This window comes from Mus musculus, chromosome 9, assembly GCF_000001635.26.
Source record: "Mus musculus strain C57BL/6J chromosome 9, GRCm38.p6 C57BL/6J".
Taxonomy (NCBI): domain Eukaryota; kingdom Metazoa; phylum Chordata; class Mammalia; order Rodentia; family Muridae; genus Mus; species Mus musculus.
Window position 1 is genome coordinate 55,477,671 of NC_000075.6, and position 21,829 is coordinate 55,499,499.

Consider the following 21,829-nt stretch of genomic DNA (forward strand, 5'->3'; position numbering starts at 1 on the left):
TGGGGAGGGTGAGGGAGTCAGAACTAGTAATGAATATGGATATAAATGATAAAGTTGGAATATTAAAATATAGAAAATGGGGCACTGAAGAGATGGCTCATTGGTTAAGAGCACTGACTGCTTTTCCAGAGGTTCTTATTTACAAAGATCAACTTCTAGCACTCACATGGCAGCTCACAATTGTGTGTACTAGGATGCGATGTCCTCTTCTGGTGTGCAAACATACATGCAAAGTACTCACATACATAAAATACATAAATAGAAAAATCTTTAAAATATAAAAAATGAAAATAAAAGCACAAATAGAATTTGGAAATAAGATACAACTATACTTTGTAAATTGTTCTGAATGACAAAAAAAAAAAAACCCAAAAACCAAAAAACAACAGCAACAAAAAAAGACAAAGCAAAGCATATAACTAAATTTAGGGCATATTTGTCTATTATATATTTTCTCAAATTAATAAAGAAAATAAAACAATTATTTTGTACAAATAAGAAAACTGACTTTATATGGTCTGAATTTGAAGCAGGGCACTTCTGGCTCCTTACAACCAGAAAAAAAAATAGTGGTGACACTTTACAAAGTTGTTACAAAACTGCCAACAAGTCAGAGCACTGTATATTCTAATAACAGAATGGGAAAAGAAATAAAGCCGTGAAATGTTCAAAAGTGGCAAAATGGACCCATTTAATAAGAATAAATGAATGTGCTGTATTTAGCTTTAAAAACAAAGAATGCTGTATTAGTATTAGTGGAAATGCATTTAAATAGCACACAGTTCAAATGGGTAGAGGTGGTGAGAAATTTTGGATGTTCAGAAGTGCAATTCTTGCCAATTGTGGAATATGGCTGCCAAAAACCTAATGCAATAGTAAGTAGCATTAATTAAGATATTATTTAGGGTGATAATAACCCAACTCCACACTAGTCAGCAAGCACATGAAGTAATACATTCAATTCTGGACCTCAGGTTTCCTTATGGCCCTACAGGAATAGCTTGTATCAAACTTAATCTTCCTGCTAAAACAACTATAAACTTGATTCAAATACAGATAGCAGCTGTTTCATTATGTTGGAGATCAACACTGACTTTGAATTTGAGCAGCCAAAATTCTGTAGGGGAGGGAAGCACACAGATGTGAGTCCAGCATACTTCTGCTCTCCACAGGGATAAAAGCCAATCAGAAATCAAGCCCTTTAGATAAAAAAAAAAAAAAAAAAAAAAAAAATGCAGTCTGACTGGTTGAAGAAAAGATATGTGGCTACTACACTAGCTAGAAATGTGGAGAAAGTTCCAGAGAAAAGAGAACCACAAGGGAGAACCACAGACTCTACAAATAAATTCCACTCATGATGAGAGCTTGCAGCAAATTAGATATAGCAAAGAAGTTCCTCAATTAGGTATCATCTCAAAAAAATAAATAGGCACACCATAGATGTGGAGAAAGTAAACCAAAAACTTACCAGTAGAATGTATTTTAAAACTTCCATAAATCAATAATAAACAATTTAATAAAAACAAAAGATTTCAATAAACACTTTTAAAGGAAAATACCTAAATAGCCAGTAATACAAGTTACCCTATAATACCATATAATCATGTGAAAGTAGGATTGAGAATTTAGGACTGAAGGACTCATGACAGATATATGCACTATGTGATTCTAAACTACTATCATTTGCTATATAGAGCACTAATGAAATGACAGGCAAAATACAAATGGAGTCTGATGGTATTTATGTGTCAATATTAGTGTTCTGACTTAACAGGCTGCAGTGTGGTTGTGTAGGAAAATGCATGTGTTTGAAACTGCAAGGGCATAATATCAAATCATATCTCTCAAGTGGTCACACAAACACAAAAGTTTTGCTCTATACCTGCAAACTGATTGTTTCCCCAAAAAGATTTTAGACCACAGTGTGTGTGTGTGTGTGTGTGTGTGTGTGTGTGTGTGTGTATGTGTGTGTGTGTGTGTGTGTGTGTGTGTGTGTATGTGTGTGTGTGTGTGTGTATGTGTGTGTGTGTGTGTGAATATATAAAATGTACACATCCATGCCTGTAACAGTCAATCTCCGTTGTCAGCTTAGCAGAAGCGCGCCTCTGTGAGTGCTTTTGAGGGTATTTTGCTTAGCAGGACAGGGAAGCCCACTCGGAAAGTGGATGATATTATTCCATGGGCTGGGATTCCTGACAGAATGAAGAGAGGAGAATGAGCTGAGCACCAGCATTCATCTGTTTCCTGACTGTGTGACCTTACTGAGTTCTTATCCAGTCTTCCTCACCATGATGGACCGACCCTGAAACCGTGAGCCAAGGTAAACCTTCCTTCCTTCAGTTTCTTTTGTCTGGTATTTTGCCTCAGCAACAAGACAAGTAACTAGCATAGTGCCCAAATAGAGAGTTAATACACTATAATTCTCTGACGGGTTACAGGAGCAATGTTAAAGTCTTCAAAGCATTTAATGTTTAATCTCCTCATGAGCAAAATTTGATAGTTCTATATTCTAAGAGTAGTGCTGAATAAAGCTGACTGGATGAAACTTACTTACAATACAAGAACGGATGCCACCAGCCACTCCCTGAACTCTGCTCTTATTTAATAACTATGAATGCCCCCTTTCTGTCACAGCAAGTCTGCTTGCTACTTCAGAGTATACACTGAATTTCTTATAAAAGTAGTTTTGATTAGGAAGCTGTTGATCTTTTATGAATTCAAGCCTAAATGTGTCTACTCACATAAAACTGTACATGCAAGATTTCCACAAAAAATATATGTGTGCCACACCTAATTAAATGTCATGGATGGCTCCAGCTCATCTGCTCAATAAATCTACTTTCATAGCCAGACTAATGTGGTATGACAAGCAAGTCAGTCACACAGTGCTTTGACTTAATTTATGAATAGTTTTAGTGCTATATTCAGTACTGAGACTGTCTCTGCTTCAAGTAAGCTAAGCAACACAAAATATATTAACAAAAAGAAGAAAGATTGCTTCATTGAACTTTGTTAAAATGAAACATTTCTTCTCATCAAAAGAAAAAGAACAGGAGAGTCCTAGCATGGGGAAAAAGAATCACAGTACATACCTCAAAAATAATTTGTATACAAACTATATAAAGGCACTCCAGAAAAAGACAATAAAAAGATAAGCAATTCAACTTTAGAAGGACAGATATTTCAAAACAAGCTTCAAAGAGAAGTCTTAAAGGAGTTGGGGGATAGGAAATCACAATCAAACTATTTTGTATAAAAAGGTCTTAAAAGATGATTTTGAAGTCATCATCTAATAAACTAGGGCACTAGGAGACATGTAAATTACACTGTAGCTGTCTTCAGACACTCCAGAAGAGGGCATCAGATTTCGTTACGGATGGTTGTGAGCCACCATGTGGTTGCTGGGATTTGAACTCAGGACCTTCGGAAGAGCAGTCGGCGCTCTTAACCGCTGAACCATCTCACCAGCCCCGCACTAGGAGATCTTAATGGATGTGATATAATATCTTGTTTTTTGTTTCTTTATTGGGGGGGGGGGTGGTTGAGACAGGGTTTCTCTGTGTAGCCCTGGCTGTCCTGGAACTTTCTCTGTAGACCAGGCTGGCCTTGAACTCAGAAATCCGCCTGCCTCTGCCTCCCGAGTGCTGGGACTAAAGGCGTGCGCCACCACACCCGGCTTAATAGCTTGTTTTGAAATAACAAAAAGACACTTTGTTTTGAGTTACATAAAAATATTTTCCTCATGTCTCATGCAATATAAATTTAAACTGAAAAAATGATTCAATACATTGCTTATGAAATATGAATGGTCAGAAGATGTTTTAAAAGACTCAACTTTCAAGTCAACATTTCCTATATTTCCCTTTTAAGTTTTGCAAAGGGTTTTAGAATATCTTATCTGGCTAGGTGTGGTGGCTTAAGCCTGAAATCCTAGCACTTGGGAGGCTAAAGCAAGATGACTGCTAAGCTCTCGGACAGACTGAGATTCTGTCCCATCCTCTTGGCAAAAGGGAATATTCTAGTAGTACTTATCTGTAAAGAGCAAAATTCCCTGAAATTCATGCAAACATAAAAATGTAGAACTAAACTAGGTACTCAGGAGCACACAAGACTGTAACTGTCATTAGTAGTTTCTAACATGACAAAGGTCCATGAACATAGGCTCAATTAAAATAGGTTAGTTGTTGGAACTGCTTTTAGACTTTATGAACAATAAATATTATCAATGTAAATTTATAATAGCAATAATAGATAGGAATGTAGGTCAGTGGATAGCACATACCAAGCATGTAGAGAGTCCTAAGTTCTCTCTCTACCACATCATACACACAGAATACCAACAAAGCAATGGCAATAGTAACACAGCATTGTGACTTCATAATGCTTTAAATCTTTTTGCAAAAAGTTCCTCATTTAAAAATTGCTAAGCATTTTATTAAGATCAAAAACCTCCAGATCTTGTGAGGACACATTCACCATCATAATGGTTAGCTGTATAGGATCACTGACTAAGACATAAATCACTGAAATTATTGTCCAACAAATACATACAGTGCTGATCCCCACAGAATTCTGCAGGGCGTATTTTATTGCAATACTTACTGGAGCTACTATTTTTCCTGTCTGACCAACTTGCATGTCATTGGGAACAAAGCCAGCATCAACAGCAGCTCGGGAAGCACCAACTGAAAGGGAGGAAGTGTCATATTTTCAAGCTCTATTATTCAGCTAGTGAGACAGTCACCAACAACTACAAAATAACATCCTAATATTTTACAGTCAAAAAGTATTGTATACAGAACTCACTTTTGAAAAAGAAAATCCTGATTAATGATTTGTAACTGATCAAGGATTCTAAACACTAAATACAAGTACATTTTTCAAGAAAATAATTTTCATTGTATGCTATACTCACAAATTTCTTTGTTTTTGTTTGTTTGTTTTGAGACAGGGTCTCTCTATGTAGTCCTGGCTATCCCAGAGCTCACTATGTAGACCACATTGGCCTTGAACTCACAGAGATCCTCCTGTCTAGGCTTTCTGCATATTTGAAGGCATGCACCACTGCTCCAGGTATAAAAAATGCTGTATAATATCATTATCTTTTATGATCAGATAAAATCATATTCAATGCAAGATTGAGGTTTAACAAGTATCTCATATTAAATTAATAAATAAAAATGTAACTGTTTTCTTCTCCACAGAAGATCTATTCTTACAGCAGAAGCACCCCTTCTGGAGAGTGAAGGGAAGGATTCAAGCATTCCTTCTGTATACTGTTGCAATAATTTATTCTTCCTGTTGTAGTTTCCTAAGATGATTAAACTTAGATTGCCTTTCTTTTCTAATACACATTTAGTACTATAAATTTCCCTATAAGAGCTCATCCTGGTGGTACAGGTCTGGACTCCTAGCTATATGGGAGGCTGAAGCAAAAGGATCATAAGGCCAGAATAGGCAAGGTATCGAGACTGTCTCAAAGATTTGGAATTTAAAAATGAACAAATAAGTAAATAAAAGTGGGGGGGGGCGCATGTAGATATAGCTCAATAGTGGAGTTCTTGCCTAACTTGTGAGAAGCCCTTAGTTCACTGCCTAGCACTTAGGATAAATTCCCCTCCCCCATACCACTGACTTCACTGTATCATACACCTTTTTTTCACTCAGCTTAAAATATTTCTTTTAAAATGTATTCCTTTACTCATATGTTACGCAGAAATGTGCTGTTTAATCTCTCCATACATCTTGGGATTTTTCAGTTATGTTTCAGTTACAGACATCTAGCTCAAGCTAAAAACAGTATAAACCCTACTCCTTTACATTCATGAAGGGGTTATATGGTCCCAAATACAGTCTTCCTTGGTGAATGCTCTGTCACCTTGAGAATTTGCTGTTGTGTAACAAAGACATCAATAAATGTTAATTTAATCCAGCTAAATTGCTGAATTCAACTGACTTTCCCTGTTAGTTCTCTACATTCCATGGGTACAGAATTCTGGGTCACTGGAAGTCTTACATCCCATTCTAATCTTACATGATTTCTGAAAAGACCAATGGACTTATCTTTGCTACTTTTATAGGGTAAGACTTTTGTTCCTCCACTTTGGTTTCTTTCATCTTTTATCTTCATCTTTGACTTGTTATAGCTTGGAACTTACACATATACATTGGTGTTTTCTGTGCTTCCTGGATCTTTGCTCGGGTATGGCGTAATCCTACAACTTCTCAAGCTTTGCTGTACCAACCCCTCCTGTTCTTTTCTCCCATCTCCATCATACCCAGTACTCCTCAGTTGTAGTCGGTTTTTGCTTTGTTTTTACCGTGTCACTTGTACTTTTTAAGTGTCCTTGAGGTCCTGGGTATTTTAGTGCTGATTTCTAACTCTTTTTATCTTTTCTTTTTAGCTTTAAGCATATCTGTGGCACAGCTTCACGCCCAGACATTCTTTCCTCGTCCTTCCAGTTTACTATGCTTATAAGATGCAGTCATTTCTATTTCCATGGGGTTTTTAAATCTTTGTCAATGTTTTAGTTCTTTCTCACAAGAAAGAAAAGCAGTGTGCATATGTAAGTTAATCAGGAATCAGAGCATGTGTGGAGGTGGAGAACAGCTAGCAGTAGTCTGCAGTAGGCTCTGAAGTTGGCACTTCAGTACTTTACAAACCAAAACTAGATAAGATTCTTAAGAGTTGGCAAAACTGCCACACACATTCTTCAAAAATTACTAGGACACCCTCCTCCCTTTATAGATGTTTCAGTTTTGGTCTAAGAAAACCACTGCAGAAAGAATAAAGTAAATAATGCTCAAAACTGGAAATCATGTTAAACAAAGTAAGTCAGATACAAAAAAGTAAGTATCTTATATTTCCTCTCATGTGGAATCTAGATTTAAAAAGTAAAGACATGGAAGTAGAAAGAGAATTACATAAAAAGAGAAAGAGAAAAAAGAGGAAGGCAGAAAAGAAATAAGTAATAGGGGAAATATGACCAAAGTATTCTATGTACACTAATAGAAATAGAAAGGCCATAGCCAAATGCTATTTTGTATAAATGACTGTACTGGCTAGTTTTGTGTCAACTTGACACAGCTAGAGTTATCACAGAGAAAGGAGCTTCAGTTGAGGAAATGCCTCCATGAGATCCAACTGTAAGTCATTTCCTCAATTAGTGATCAAGGGGGAAAGGCCCCTTGTGGGTGGAACCATCTCTGGGCTAGTAGTCTTGGGTTCTATAATAAAGCAGGCTGAGCAAGCCAGGAGAAGCAAGCCAGTAAAGAACATCCCTCCATGGCCTCTGCATCAGCTCCTGCTTCCTGACCTGCTTGAGTTCCAGTCCTGACTTCCTTTAGTGATGAACAGCAACGTGGAAGTATAAGCCGAATAAACCCTTTCCTCCCCAACTTGCTTCTTGGTCATGATGTTTGTGCAGGAATAGAAACCCTGACTAAGACAATGACAAACAGTCAAACAATAAAGCTAAGTCAATGAAGGAAAAGGAGAAAGCATAATGACCTGAAGCGTTGGAGGACTTACATATAAGCATAAGGAAAAACACTTCCAGCAGAAAGAGAACACTGTGCTACAGAGGAGAATGACCTTACCTGCAGCATGTAGTTGATCTGCCAGGTCATACAGCAGTTTAAAGTTCTCTCCACTCTTCAAACCCCGACCTCATTTTAAACAAACAAACAAACACATAAATAAAATCATGTACATACAAGTTGATTTCTGTAAAATGGTTGCCATTTTATATGCCCAACCTCATGTCCATATTATAAACTGCCACATTAAGCACACCAACTCTTCTTCAAAACCTTTTTTGACTGCTATGAAGCATTCATCATTGCAGTTATTTAACTACATAAAGAACACTATGGTATCTGCAGTTTCTCCACTATAATGGAAACACAAGATGCCTGATCCATAGCTCTCTAGCTCATTGCCATATCTGTGATATTAACATGCAGCTCTTATTAGCATTTGGTAAATATTCCCTGCATAACTAAACAAAACTTCTGACTAGATTTCAAAAATCCTTGAGAGCAAATAAACTCTACCTGTTATTTTCATTTCTTCAGGAAATGAGAATGCAACAGGCCCATCAAAAAACATATATGGACTAATATTTCCTGAAAATGCAAGCTGATATACAAGACAAACGTCTTTGCAAAATATGAATTTCTTTCCTCTGAATACCACTTGAACAATAGATGGATGTTAGGAACATTAACTATTTTTTTATTGTTTAATTTGGAAAGATTTTAAAATCACATCAATCCTTATCCTCTGAATCAGTCAGCTGACAAAACTACAAAGGAGCAGAATATACAAAAAAATGTTAAGTCTTATACCACATTCAGGTTCTGATATTAACTGTGAAGGGCTTTCCAAGTGTCATCCACACAGACCAGTATAACACTCAAAATCATTAAAAGTAAAATGGAGTAGGGGGAGCCGGGCGTGGTGGCGCACGCCTTTAATCCCAGCACTTGGGAGGCAGAGGCAGGTGGATTTCTGAGTTCGAGGCTAGCCTGGTCTACAAAGTGAGTCCCAGGACAGCCAAGGCTACACAGAGAAACTCTGTCTCAAAAAAAAAAAAAAATGGAGTAGGGGATTTATATACAACTCTGAGATTCTAACCACTTTTTCTATAATTCAGAAGCCAATCAAATGCCACAGAAAAACATGGACATCTGTAAAACGATGTGCGGATGAAATTTGTGCCCTGCTCCCCAGTGTCAGATGTGAGACAAGAAACCCATATTCTATTTATGATCTAATTTCATATTCCTGGTAAAATATGACTAATACTTGCAACTTACCAACTTCTGTCATTTGTAAAGAAAAAGTAAAAGAAAACGCCTATATTCTAGATTACAGATTCAGTTCTACAGCAGTATAGAGCTTGCTTACCAGGTACAAGACCCTGGGTTCTATCCCCAGAACCACCAAAACCTAAATAAAAGTCTGTTCCTTTAATGAGGTCTGTGCACTACATAGCTTAGTCATCTTTTAAATGACTACTGCACTTACCACCAGATACCACCACTTTGGCACCAGTTAGTTCTGGTCGGTCACTTTTTGTCAATTTCTGGTCAAGCCACTCTGATATTCCCACTGATGAAGAACTTGGTGCTGCATACATTGACAAATTAAAAATGATGTTGACTTCAAATATATAGTGGTAATTATTTTTAAGACCAACACAAAAACATCCAATACTAGAAAACTTAAGTTCCTACATTTTCACAGTCCCAAATTCATTTTCTTTAATTAAAAAGTGTTAAGAGGGTACGACTCTTGAGAAGTTGATACTACTCATAAGTTCATCTGTAAAAACCAGAATAACCCATTCTCTCTAGTGTTCAAATAAGATGCCAGACATGTTAAAGTGGAAGTCCTATTTCTACCATTATTACATTCTCCTATTATGTTGAATCACTCAAATACCACACTAGGAAAGAGTAATGAGTTAAACAGCCCTAACATAAATGTAAGTTTCATTGTAATTTATCTCCTCTCCTACTTTTAATCTACCAAAGTGATTATCCTTGTACCAAGATGATGTGAAACAGACATAAATTACAATTATTTACATAACCTTGGAATATGAGTCAGTTGAATTTTTACTTTGCATTACAAGTTAAAGTAGACACCGACCCGTTTTCTAATCTAAGCCAAACAAACAAGAAATGCCAACCTATTGAAAAGGCTCATATGAGAATGCTTACCCTTTTCTGAACTAGCACTACCTCCACTTGTTGCTGCAGCCTCAAAAGATGTTCCTCGAACAGAAAACACCTTTACTTTCTCATCACACTTTACTGTACACAACGCATTTCCTGAAACACAAAATTTATTATGAAGAAGGAATGCCAAAAGTATTCCTGTCAGGCTCAGAATTAATTTTACAAAAATGAGGCAAAAATAACGATGGGCAAGTTGTTTCCTATCCCTGCTAAGTCTAGGAGAGGAGGAACACCAGAGAGAAGACCGTCACCAGGGGCCACCTGTACAGCCAGAGTTACTGCCTGCAATCAACACACAGAGGCAGGTGGCTGTAGTGAGAAGGCACCTCTCAGTGGGAGTGGGAAGGAAGCTTCTTTCTTCCAAACGAGCTCTATCAGTAACCTAAAAATATGAACTGCTATACCTTAGTACAAACGCAACTGCTGTACATAACAGAGGAAGATAACGCGAAAGCATGACAGGACATAAAATACAAGTTCAGAGGAAACAAAGGTTTAAAAGGATTAGACATTTCCCATTTTGAGTGACTGACACTATGACCAAATACTTGAATACCACTGAAGATTACAGGTCTAACGAGACATACAACTTTAACCAGAATAAAGGGAGTAACCAAAATTGTTGCCTTCTCCAGTCCCACTGGAGATCAATGTGCTTAGAAATAATCAAGTAAAGAGATGCTGAAATGAATTGCTTAATGCACATTGAACTTCAACTGCACATTGAAAGCAAAGACTGAGAATACTATTTTAAAAAGAGTTTGCCTTTCAAGGTACTACTTACAAAATATAGCTACTTAAACAAGACCTGACCAATGATAATAGCAACAGACATCCTGATATGGAAAGGGTGAAGTCTCACAAGTCCCATCACTAGACAAAGAAGCACAGGACAGCAATGACTGCTGAGAGAGAACTAGTCTCTCTCAGGCATGAGCCCTTTAATTGGTTATCCAATACAACTGGCTATCCAAACAGAACTAGCCAGCTCTGAAATCATATACACACAAGCAAACTAAACAGAGTAGTTGTATTTATACAGTTATGCATATGTGTATGTAACAGTAATAAAGAAAAATGGGCCATCAACTGACAGAAAAGGAAATGACAGGAAAGGTTGGAGGGAGGAGTGATATAATTACATCACAATTAAACATTTAAAATACATATATATTGGATGGCAAACTTAATTTTTATTAGCCACTGGAGGGAAAGATCTCACTCCATAAACTGTAAGGCAGTATAAAAGCACTGTGCACATAATAAATTGGACAGTAGCTATTCTCAATTAAAGCATTTTTCAGAAACCTTTAAGATGGTCCATTTAATCGTAGGTTTGTTTCCTAATCCTATTTCTAAGATTTATGTATACTGTAAAAATTAACATGTTGATTATCTTCCTTAGAACTTACCTGCATAGATAGTTCTCACAAATGTGTCAGGTGACTTGATCTCAATGATGTCAGAAACTGGAGCAACATTAAGTTTGGCAGCTACTCTGGGCAGAAGGTTCTTAAAAAAAAAAAAAAAAAGCAGTGAGTTACACAAACGCAAGTTGACTGATATAATGATCAACAGCGGTATCTTCTAAACCCCTTTAAAAGGGGGTTAGCTTCTGCATAAATTTTAATTCAAACATTTTACACTTCACATGTATCTCGGGATAAGGGATATCTAGCTTTTGAGATAGTCTTTGAAATTTAGTACCTACCATTTCTGTATATTAGGAGTTATAGAAGATTTATAGTAATAAGAAGCTGATTCAATTTGATAAATTATGAGATCTACTGCCCTAATAAATATCAAGTACAATATGTGACAGTTATGGATCCCTGAATTTAAACAAGAGAAAGAGAAAAAACTAGAAGAGTAAAACACTGGAAAAGCTTTTACTATATATATTTACTAGAAAATATAAAAGAAAAAATTTCAATACATGGTGCAACCTTTGTCAAGTTCATGTTGTATAAACAGATCAAGCACAGCAGCCTGTGTCACACATAAATTGAATCTCAGAAACACACACACATGGTCTGGCTGATACAGGCACATAGCAGTTATATGTTATACATGTATAACTTTGTTCTCAGTAGCCAAATCCTTAAGCAGGTCAAAATTGCCTTGGGTGTTAGTTACCACATCTTGTAACAAGAGGAAAGAGAATCTGCACATGTCTAGTTAAAATCCTACTATGACTCTAGGATTCTAAAGCAGAAGAGAGTCACTCAGTGAAGACTGAATTTCCAAGTTCTGGACTGAGGTTCTTTTACATAATACACGTAATTTTAAAAAGAAAAGCATTGCTTTTTTAAAAATAATTATTTATTTTATGTATGTGAGTAAACTGTAGCTGTCTTCAGATACACCAGAAGAGGGCGTCAGATTCCATTACAGATGGTTGTGAGCCACCATGTGGTTGCTGGGAATTGAACTCAGGACCTCTGGCAAAATAGTTAGTGCTCCTAACCACTGAGCCATCTCTCCAGCTCTGAGAAGCATTGATTTTTATCCCACAAAAATAGACTTCTTCGTAGCTCATTCAGTGGCACCTCCCTGGTTTCATGACACTGCTTCTGAAAGGCATGATTTCAAGATAACACCACAAACTAGTTCTCTCTCTTCTGTAACGATTCTTCTAAACTACCTGCCATTCTACCTCATTCTATATTCTCCCACATGTACATATAATTACAATGTACTAGCCTTGACTAGCATGAATTTAATATCCATGCTGTATGACCCGCTAACTAGGAGTCTAAGCACACTGACGGTAAGGGTTGTGTTTTCTAGTTCTCTTCTGTTTCTGTCCTATTTCTACTCAGTGACTTCCTACAAATGATGCTACAAGTACTGACAGGATCAGCCTCCTGACTGCAGAGTTTCTAAAGGAAAAGGTTCTAATTTGCATTTTGTCACACCTTCATTAGATAGTAATAAAGAACTCTGGCCTTGACTACTAAAAAGTACCACTGTTAGTTCCCTTGCTCTGAAGATCCTCCTCTCCCACCCTTTCCCCACTCCCATTTCCACTACCCCTCCACCCCAGGGGACTCATTTCCACCTTCACTGTGCGCTACCATCCTGCCCAAGTTCCTAAACACCCCCTTTTCCCTCTGAGGTCCCCTTTCTACTTTCATGACCTATACCCATACACACACACATATAAACATTCAAAGCTAAGAACCAGAGAAATAGTATGTTGTATTTGTCTTTCTGAATCTGGGTCATCTCTGTATTTGAGCTTCCAGATTCATCTATTTTTCTGAAATTTTCATATTTATTTCTTACCGCCCTGCATTCACACATGTCCTGCATCCATTTATCTGTAGATGGATGTCTAAGCTGGTTCTATTTCCTTGCTATTGTGAATAATTCCACAGTAAAGTGTGTACGTATCTCTGAGGTAGGATATAGGGTCCTTTGGGTATAAGCACAGGAATGGTACAGCTGTCTAATATGATAGTTCTACTTGTAATTCTTTGAGAAATCTGATTTTCATAATGGCTATACTAGTTTACACTTCCACTGGTAGTAAATAAAGGCTCCTTCTTCCCCTAGATCCTCACCAGAATTCTCTCTCCTTTATTTTCTTGATGATGGCTACCCTGATGAGGATGAAGTGAAATCTAAAGTTTTGATGTGCATTTCTTTTATGGCGAAGGAGGTTGTATATTTTTAAGAGTACTTGAATGCCACCCCTCACCCCTACAACCCCTGTGTTGAAGGCCTGGTTCTACTGCATTTGGGAGATGATGGAACTTTTAGGAGATAGGACCTATGGCAAGATAGTTGGTAGTATACCTCAAAGGAAATATTGAAATGCTCATTTTTTTTCTTCACCCTTTTCTTTCCCTCCCTTCTCTCTGCTTTCTGGATACTACAAGATTAGCAATTATATCTTCTCATGTACTTCTATCATGAGCCATGACCTCCTAATCTACCACAGGGCCAAAGTGACAAGATGAAATGATTGAAACCACGAGCCAAGATAACATACCTCCTTTTGCTCAGGATTTTTTTTTTCACAGTGACAAAAAAGTAATAAACACACTATTCACAGGTTCATCACAGACCTACTATGGTCTCCCTATGCATTCCTCTTATGGACTTTCCCTCGTTTCAAATGCATTTATAGTTTATCAGGATCTATTTTGTGGCTCTTATTGTCAAGATTTTATCTGTTGTAAAGTCAAGGCCAGAGTAATAAAATTTGGGAATTAAAACACAGCAAAAAACATTTGTTGTTGGGCTCATAGCCTTGCAGGTAAACTTTCACTAACCAAACTCAAGATTTCATTACCCAACACTGAAACAGTACTCTTAAGAGGCTGGGTGGTCCACAAAGATTCATCCATCAATGTAGAGGGAGATGTTAAAATTTATAATACCATGTGTTGGCAATTTAATAATTTCTACCAAAAATGTTTAAAGCATGGTATTTCACTCACCTGTTTTTACTTTTAGAACTCAATTTTAAAGATATGCTAACACAGGTATGCAAAGAGATGCATGTACAAGAATATTTTCTTTGAAGCAAGTGACTGAAAACATCCTAGATGATCTTGACTAACATGGAACGTTATGCAGACAAACACATTGTGAGCTAATATTTTCAAGATGTTATCAAGCAAAAACTTCTAGTTACAAAACAATACAAATATGTATATACATGCACAATTTAAAGACTGATAGGAAGAGACCTAAAGGAGCATGTTGTTGCTAAGAGGTACACTCCTGAAATAAGTTAGAACTATGAAAGGGATCCACAGCCGGGCAGTGGTGGCCAACACCTTTAATCCCAGCACCTGGGAGGCAGAGGCAGGCGGATCCACTTACTTGTTCTTTATACTACTATACTATATCCAACTTTCCTACTAAGAGCATATTTGTGCACAGCTATTTTTCCTGTACTGAGGAGTGAGCAGGGCTTTTTGCACATGAGTAGTCAAGCTGATTTACAAATCAGCCCCTTTTCCTTTTGGGGTGCATGTAGTGTTTACATGCACATAAGTGCTTAAGTGTATTCATCTGGATGCATACATGGGGTGGCCAAAGCAGAATCTTCTGCACTTTCCACCTTATGGCCTTGAGGCAACAAGGTCTTTCACTGAACCAGAAACTGACTCTTTGGGTTAGGCCGGTTGTCCAGCAAGCTCTCAGTATCTTCCTGTATCTAATCCCCAGTTTTAGAGTTATAAGCACATATAGCCATGCCCTTATGTGGGTGCTGAAGACTTGAACTCAGGCCCTCATTCTTGCAGAACAGAGTTCTTCCCCACTGAGCCATTTCCATAGTCCTCGCTTTTCCTTTTCGTTTTGAGACAAAGTCTTTCTAAGTTTCTCAGACAAGCTCTGAACTTGCATTCCTACTGTCTACACCTCCTAGATAACTGAGATTATATGTAAGCACTGGATGTTCTTCCAAAGGGTCCAGGTTCAATTCCCAGCACCCACATGGCAGTTCACAAATGTCTTAGTTACTTTTCTATTGAGGTGACAAAATACCATGACCAAGGCAACTTATCAGAAAAAAAAAAAAAGCATTTGATTTGGGGTTCATGGTTCCACAGGATTGGAGTCCATGACTACCATGGTGGGGAGCATGGTAGCAAGCTGGCTATCATGGCACTGGAGCAGAAGCTGAGCGCTCACATCTCCATCCTCAAGAGCAAGACAGTGAAAACTAACTGGGAAAGTTATAGGCTTTCTGAAACCTAAAAGCCCTTCCCCAGTGACATACCTCTTTCATCAAAGCCACACCTCCTAACCCTTCCCAAACAGTTCAACCAAGTGGGGCCGAAGTATTCAAATCTATGAACCTGTAAGGGTCATTCTTATTCAAGTCATCACAATCTATTTTCAGAGGGCAACAATAGAACAGATCAAGCAGCCCATCAAGCTGCCCTAGAAACTGGATCTCTCTTGCCTCTGACTTCCCTGGAACCAAAAGATCCTATATTCCCTGACCACCCTAAGTAATCTCGGCTAGAAATTTGCCCATGTCCTAATGTCATGATGGATGGTGGAGAAGAGCAGATTACAAATTCATTGTGCCAGAACAAATGGGAGTGCATGGACTTCAGAAGAGCCACTGCTTTTCCCACATGGGCATCCAGAGAATGCAGGATTTGATATGACATGTCAAATATTAGGGTTAGAGGTGCCAACTCTAAATAAATGCAGAGATAGCTGAGATTGTTAAGAACTGTAAAGCCTGCAAGTGAGACACGGGGCCTAGAGTCTACTGAGAGATAGAATTCACAGAGGTAAAACCAGACAAATTTAGATATAAATATTTACTAATGTTTATAGATAGCTTTTCAGGTTGGATTGAGGCTTTCCCCACCAAGCATAAAACTACATCCATGGTGACAAAGAAGATCTTAGAGGACATACTGCCAAGGTATGGGCTTCCTCAAATGATAGAGTCAGACAATGGACCAGCTCTTTTGTTCCTGGTAAGTCAGGGACTATCCAGTACTCTAGGGATTAATTAGAAACTATTGTGCCTATAGACCCCAGAGTTCAGGACAGATGGAGAGAATGAACAAACCCTAAAAGAGACCTTAACTAAACTGACCTAAAAGACTGGCAATGACTGAGTAACTCTCCTTCCCTTCGTTCTCTACTGGGTATAAAACTCCCCTTACCAGATGGACTCATCCCTTTCAAAATCATGTTTGAGATACCCTCTGCCTCCTATTATTCTTAACATACAGGCAGAGGTCATCTCTGAGTTCGAGAATCGCCAATTGCTAGATGATCTCAAGGGTATCCAATGGGCTCATAAACGTGCTTGGCCCAAACTTCGTATTCTCTATAAAACAGGACCCCCTCCCCTCACCCTAAAGGTCACAGGATTGCAGCACCAAATCACAGACCTGTTTACAGGTGAAGACCAGCAGGAGGAAAATTCAGCTCAGGACTCCCTCTTGTCTCCCACTGATGAGGCCCCTATCCAAGCCCCAGGGACACCATGAGTGAGGACAACCCTGGCCCCCTATAAAATATAGTAATAACTTCAGGCAGCCCCATGATTGGACCTTCTAGTCACCAGAGAAAGGGAAGAATGAGAGACTAAATCTTTTGGGTTCAGTCTCTATCTTAGAGAACCTGACCTAAGGTTAAACTCAAGTTAACTAACAGGCCAGTAACTAGCACTAGTTTCCAGGCTAACCCCCAACAAGACCTATACCTAACATCAGTTTCCAGGTTATTCCCCAACAAATCTGCACTTCCAGGTTATAAGCCTGCCCCTGACACTTCACTTCCTGACAACCGCCAATCAGGAGGAAAACAGAAGTTAAGTTTATGGTTTGGCTCCCAGCACCAGCCAATTATGTTAAAGGCCAAAATGGCCCCCAGTCAGATGTGTACCAGGCTAGGTAAACCCTTCTTGCCTCCATAAATTCATGCCTGAAACTGGGCTCTGGGCCCCCTCCATTCTCCTGTGTCAGAGACAGTGGTGTGGCCCAAGCTCAAGCTTGGATAAAGAGACCCTAGTGCCATTACATGGGATTCAGAATGCTCCTTGGTAGTCTTTCTGGGGTCCACGAACGTTTCCTGGCACAACAATAAAGAGAACTTATGATCAGACTACAGCTACCTTTAAGGCTATCCCAGGCCATAACACAGTCCTTCCCAAATCCCTAGAGTAGACAGACTTAGATTTTCTACTATATCCACAGCCATCCAAGTAAATCATCTCTTAAAATGAATAACTAAGCTGCCTGTCTGTAATCCCAGCATTTGGGAGGCAGAGTCAGATATTTGACACCAACCTGATCTACAGAGTGAGTACCTGCATAGCTAGGGCTACAGGGGCGTGGGGAGGGTGGGGAGGGGGTGGAGGAGAGGGAGAGAGAAAGGGAGAGAGAGAAAGAGAGAAAACACACACACACACACAAATCCATTTAATAATAATAGTTTTATCTAGGCCAATTCCAAAACCTAGAAGTGACAGGTTAATAATTTATAATAAAATTCTAAAATAATAGTTATCTCTGTGACAAAATTTGAAAATTTGATGAAATCTTAAAAGAATAAATGTTAGCAGTATGCCCCTTAGTGCAAGCAAGTCAGGACTGGCTATTTAAACAAAGAGCATTACATTTCCAGCCCAGTGAAATTCACTCACTTCTCACCTTTCCAAAAGCAGACGCTCCAGCACAGATGTGTGTGTAACTGAACTGCTTCTGAGTTTCCAAAATCAATGGTGTGAGTTCCTCTGAGAATTAAACACATTTGATGAAACACATTTCATGCTGTCTTCATAATCATATATCGAGCAGAAGAGACTACATTTTCCCACTAGAACACCTCACCTGGAAGAAGGCCTTTGTATGCATCATGCTGAGCCACCAGAACCTTTGCTACGCCAGCTACTTTACATAGATCCTGTACCACCTGTGATAAAGAGAAGGGCTTCTAAGTATCCACCAAAAGAAACAATGAACCAACACTGTTAAGTTTTAACCAAGCATAAAATCTTAATGGCCAAGTATGAAAAACTACTATGTGTTTGTTTTGAGATGGTGTAGGGGAATGCTACCCATAGCTGGGCGTGGTGGTGCACGCCTTTAATCCCAGCACTTGAGAGTCAGAGGCAGGTGGATTTCTGAGTTCAAGGCCAGCCTGGTCTACAAAGTGAGTTCCAGGACAACCAGGGCTACACAGACAAACCCTGTTTTGAAAAACAAAACAAAACAAAAACAAAAACAAAAAAGAAAAAAGAATGCCACTCATAGGCTCATATACGTGTATGCTTAGTCCCCAGCTGATCAGCTGATGAACTCTGTGAAAGGATTAAGAGTTATGTTCTTGTTGAAAAGGTGTGTAGATGGGGGGGTGGGGAAGGGGTAGGAGATATGGGGGTTGAGGTTTCAAAAGCCCACACAAGGCCTAGTTCTCTCTCCTTCCCCCCACTCCTAATCAATCAAATTAAGAAAATGACCTACAGACTTGCTTACAACTCATCTTATGGAGTCATTTTCTCTATTAAGGCTCTCTCCTCTCTGATGAGATGTTAAGTTGACACAAAACTATTTAGTAAAGTCAATAAAGATAATTAAAAAAAAATAAAAACATTGCTATGTTGTTTTTTTGTTTGTTTGTTTTGGTCTTATTTTGGTACTTTCTCCCCAGAAGAGTCTTGTTACCAGCCTTAGCTGACCTAGTATTCACTACGTAGCCCAGGTTGGCCTTGATTTTGCAACGGTCTTCTACCCTCAGTCTCCAGAATACTATGACTACAAATATTCCACCGCACTAGGTTTTTATTTTTAAATTATTCTTTTTAAAATAACATTTTAAAAAATTAGTTATGTCTATGGGGAGGGCATATATGTACACAGAGTACAGATGCCCAAGGAAGTCAGAGGTGCTAGGTTCCCTAGAATTAACATTACTGGCAGATGAAAGCTGTCAACATGGGTGATGGGCATCAAACCTGGGCCCTCAGCAAGAGCAGTCTGCATGCTTAAACAATGAGCTATCTCCCCAGCCCTTTCGAAAAAAATTCTTAAAGAAAATTACAAGCTAACTGATTTTACTATGAACTGACATAATCAGTCACACTATAAAAATTCTACCTTAAAAAACAAAAGGAGTTCAAGGTCAGCCTGGTCTACAGAGTGAGTTCCAGGACAGCCAGGGCTATACAGAGAAACCCTGTCTCGAAAAACAAACAAACAAACAAACAAACAAACAAACAAACAAACAAACAAAAGAACTGGGCTGAAGAAACAACTGAGCAGTTAAGAGCACTTGCTGCTCTCAAAGGTGACCTAGGTTCAGGTCCTAGCATCTACGTGGCAGCTCAGAACTATCTGTAACTTGAGTTCCAAGGGTTCTGATAGCCTTTTCTGGCCCCCAGGGCATTGCATGCTTGATTCCTATATGAGTATGCTGGCAAAACTCATATACATGAAATAAAAATAAATAAAATCTTTTAAGTTATTTATTTATTTTACGTATGTGAGTACACTGTCACTGTCTTCAGACACACCAGAAGAGGGCATCAGATCCCATTACAAATTGTGAGCCACCATGTGGTTGCTGGGAATTGAACTCAGGACCTCTGGAAAAGCAGTCAGTGCTCTTAACTGCTGAGCCATTTCTCCAGCCCCAATAAAATCTTTTTTAATACTAATTGATAAACCAAAATCAATTTTTTTATTAATTTACTCAAATTTAGCTGAAAACTATGTTTTTTCATTGATGCCAATTTAAGTGCATTATTTTAGGAGGAGAAAAGTAAAAACTGGATGTGGTACCCAGTACTTGGGATGCTGAGGTAGCAGAATCACAGATTTTAAGCCAGTGTGGGATAGAGTGACATCCACTCTCAGAAATACAAAGGGAAAAAAGAAGGAAGAGGAAAGGAGAACTAAAATGAGATTTCTCTCTGTCTCTGTCTGTCTGTCTGTCTGTCTCTCTCTCTCTCTATATATATACACACACACACACATATATATGCACATATGGGTATTATATGTATATCCAAGCCAATAAGACACATTAGACTCAGGATCTGTTAAAAGTGAAGGCAGAACTTCTCTAAAGTTGACTACACTTAATTTAACAATAATTTCTTTTGAGAGTAAGATTAATAATTCCAAGAAATAGAGAGAAATCTTCAATTACAGCCCATTGTCAACACGGAGTTTCTGCCTACACAAACATACTTACCTTCAACAAAGGAAGGTATTTTCTTGTTTAACTTCTCATTTTTTTCCTGTTTAGAATTAAGTACGGATTCTGAGAAACCTTTGACTACTCTGATTTTCTGTTCAAAAGGCAATTAGCATTCTTCCTTTAAAGTAACTTTAATATGAGTGGTTTCTGCTTATCAGTCCCATCAGCTATTACTGTCTTCCATTTGCTAATTCACTGATGACTGGGCACAAGAAGCTGAGCCTCCTAACCTCTTCCATGGACTAAAAGGTTCCACAGTATTCACTGAAAGGAGGACACAGGAAGACTCTGCTGGGCTGAGTGCTGAGCAGCACATCACACTGTCTTACACAGAGGTACACCAGTATTTAGCATCTCTGGTTTCAAGAAATTTCCAATTAAGAAACCCACTTAATTCCAAAGTTGCTACACATCAGCCTGGATACAAAGAGAACAGAATTTCCCATTAGAACTTTTTTTTAACTGTCAAAATTTCAGTAATACATAGAATAATCACTTTCAGTTTATGATTAACAGCTGAAAAAAACAATACAAAACTAAAATCTGTCTACATTATTAGCAGACACCTTTCTTAAAAATAAGAACAAGAAATACACAAGACTGCAAATGATTAAATATCAAGTACTTTAAAGAAATTTTAAAGTAGTTAAAATCTCAGCAAAACAAATAGATCTAGTATCTGTTTATATTTTAAAACTGAGTAGACAAAAAACAAAGTTGGCTTAACTCTATTATCAGACATTGTGGTAAACAGTAACTGTATAAGATTCAATAAGCAGCTGGGTGGTGGTGGTGTGCACCTTTAATCCCAGCACTTGAGAGGCAGAGGCAGGAGATCTCTGAGTTTAAAGAAAGTATGGTCTACAGAGCAAGTTCCAGGACAGTCAGCCAGGGCTACACAGAGAACCCTGTCTCAAAAACAAAAACAAAAAAAACCTAAGAAAAAGGTTCAATAACCATCAAGAGGAGTGAGATAAAGAAACCTACGTAACTCAAAACCAGCTGAACAGTCCTAAAAACACCACTTTTATGAAAGGAATTAGAAGTGACACTAACATTCTAACCTGCATTACCATGTGTGCTACATCAACAATTTAATAAAATATGTAGCCTGCTAAAAAGAAACATTCTCTCTCAACACTTACTCTTCATGAAGGCCAAACCCCCTGTCACACACTCAGCAACTCTGATATAGTGGAGGGGAACTGGCATCTAAAGCTCTGTAGTCTTTTTTTTGGTTTTTCGAGACAGGGTATCTCTGTGTAGCCCTGGCTGTCCTGGAACTCACTTTGTAGACCAGGCTGTCCTGGAACTCAGAAATCCGCCTGCCTCTGCCTCCCCAGTGCTGGGATTAAAGGCATGCGCCACCACACCCTGCTAAGCTCTG

General features: G+C 38.4%; 1 protein-coding gene across 1 annotated transcript in view; it reads right to left on the minus strand.

The window, feature by feature from the left end:
- Etfa (electron transferring flavoprotein, alpha polypeptide) overlaps nucleotides 1-21,829 on the minus strand; it is a 57,808-nt gene that overhangs the window by 23,235 nt on the left and 12,744 nt on the right. Inside the window, exons 3-9 of the mRNA NM_145615.4 lie at nucleotides 18,072-18,153; nucleotides 17,892-17,974; nucleotides 11,160-11,259; nucleotides 9,730-9,840; nucleotides 9,032-9,133; nucleotides 7,600-7,668; nucleotides 4,603-4,685 (exon numbers count right to left, since the gene is read on the minus strand). Of these exons, the coding sequence (NP_663590.3) occupies nucleotides 4,603-4,685; nucleotides 7,600-7,668; nucleotides 9,032-9,133; nucleotides 9,730-9,840; nucleotides 11,160-11,259; nucleotides 17,892-17,974; nucleotides 18,072-18,153 (630 nt within the window). The remainder of the gene's footprint in view (nucleotides 1-4,602; nucleotides 4,686-7,599; nucleotides 7,669-9,031; nucleotides 9,134-9,729; nucleotides 9,841-11,159; nucleotides 11,260-17,891; nucleotides 17,975-18,071; nucleotides 18,154-21,829) is intronic.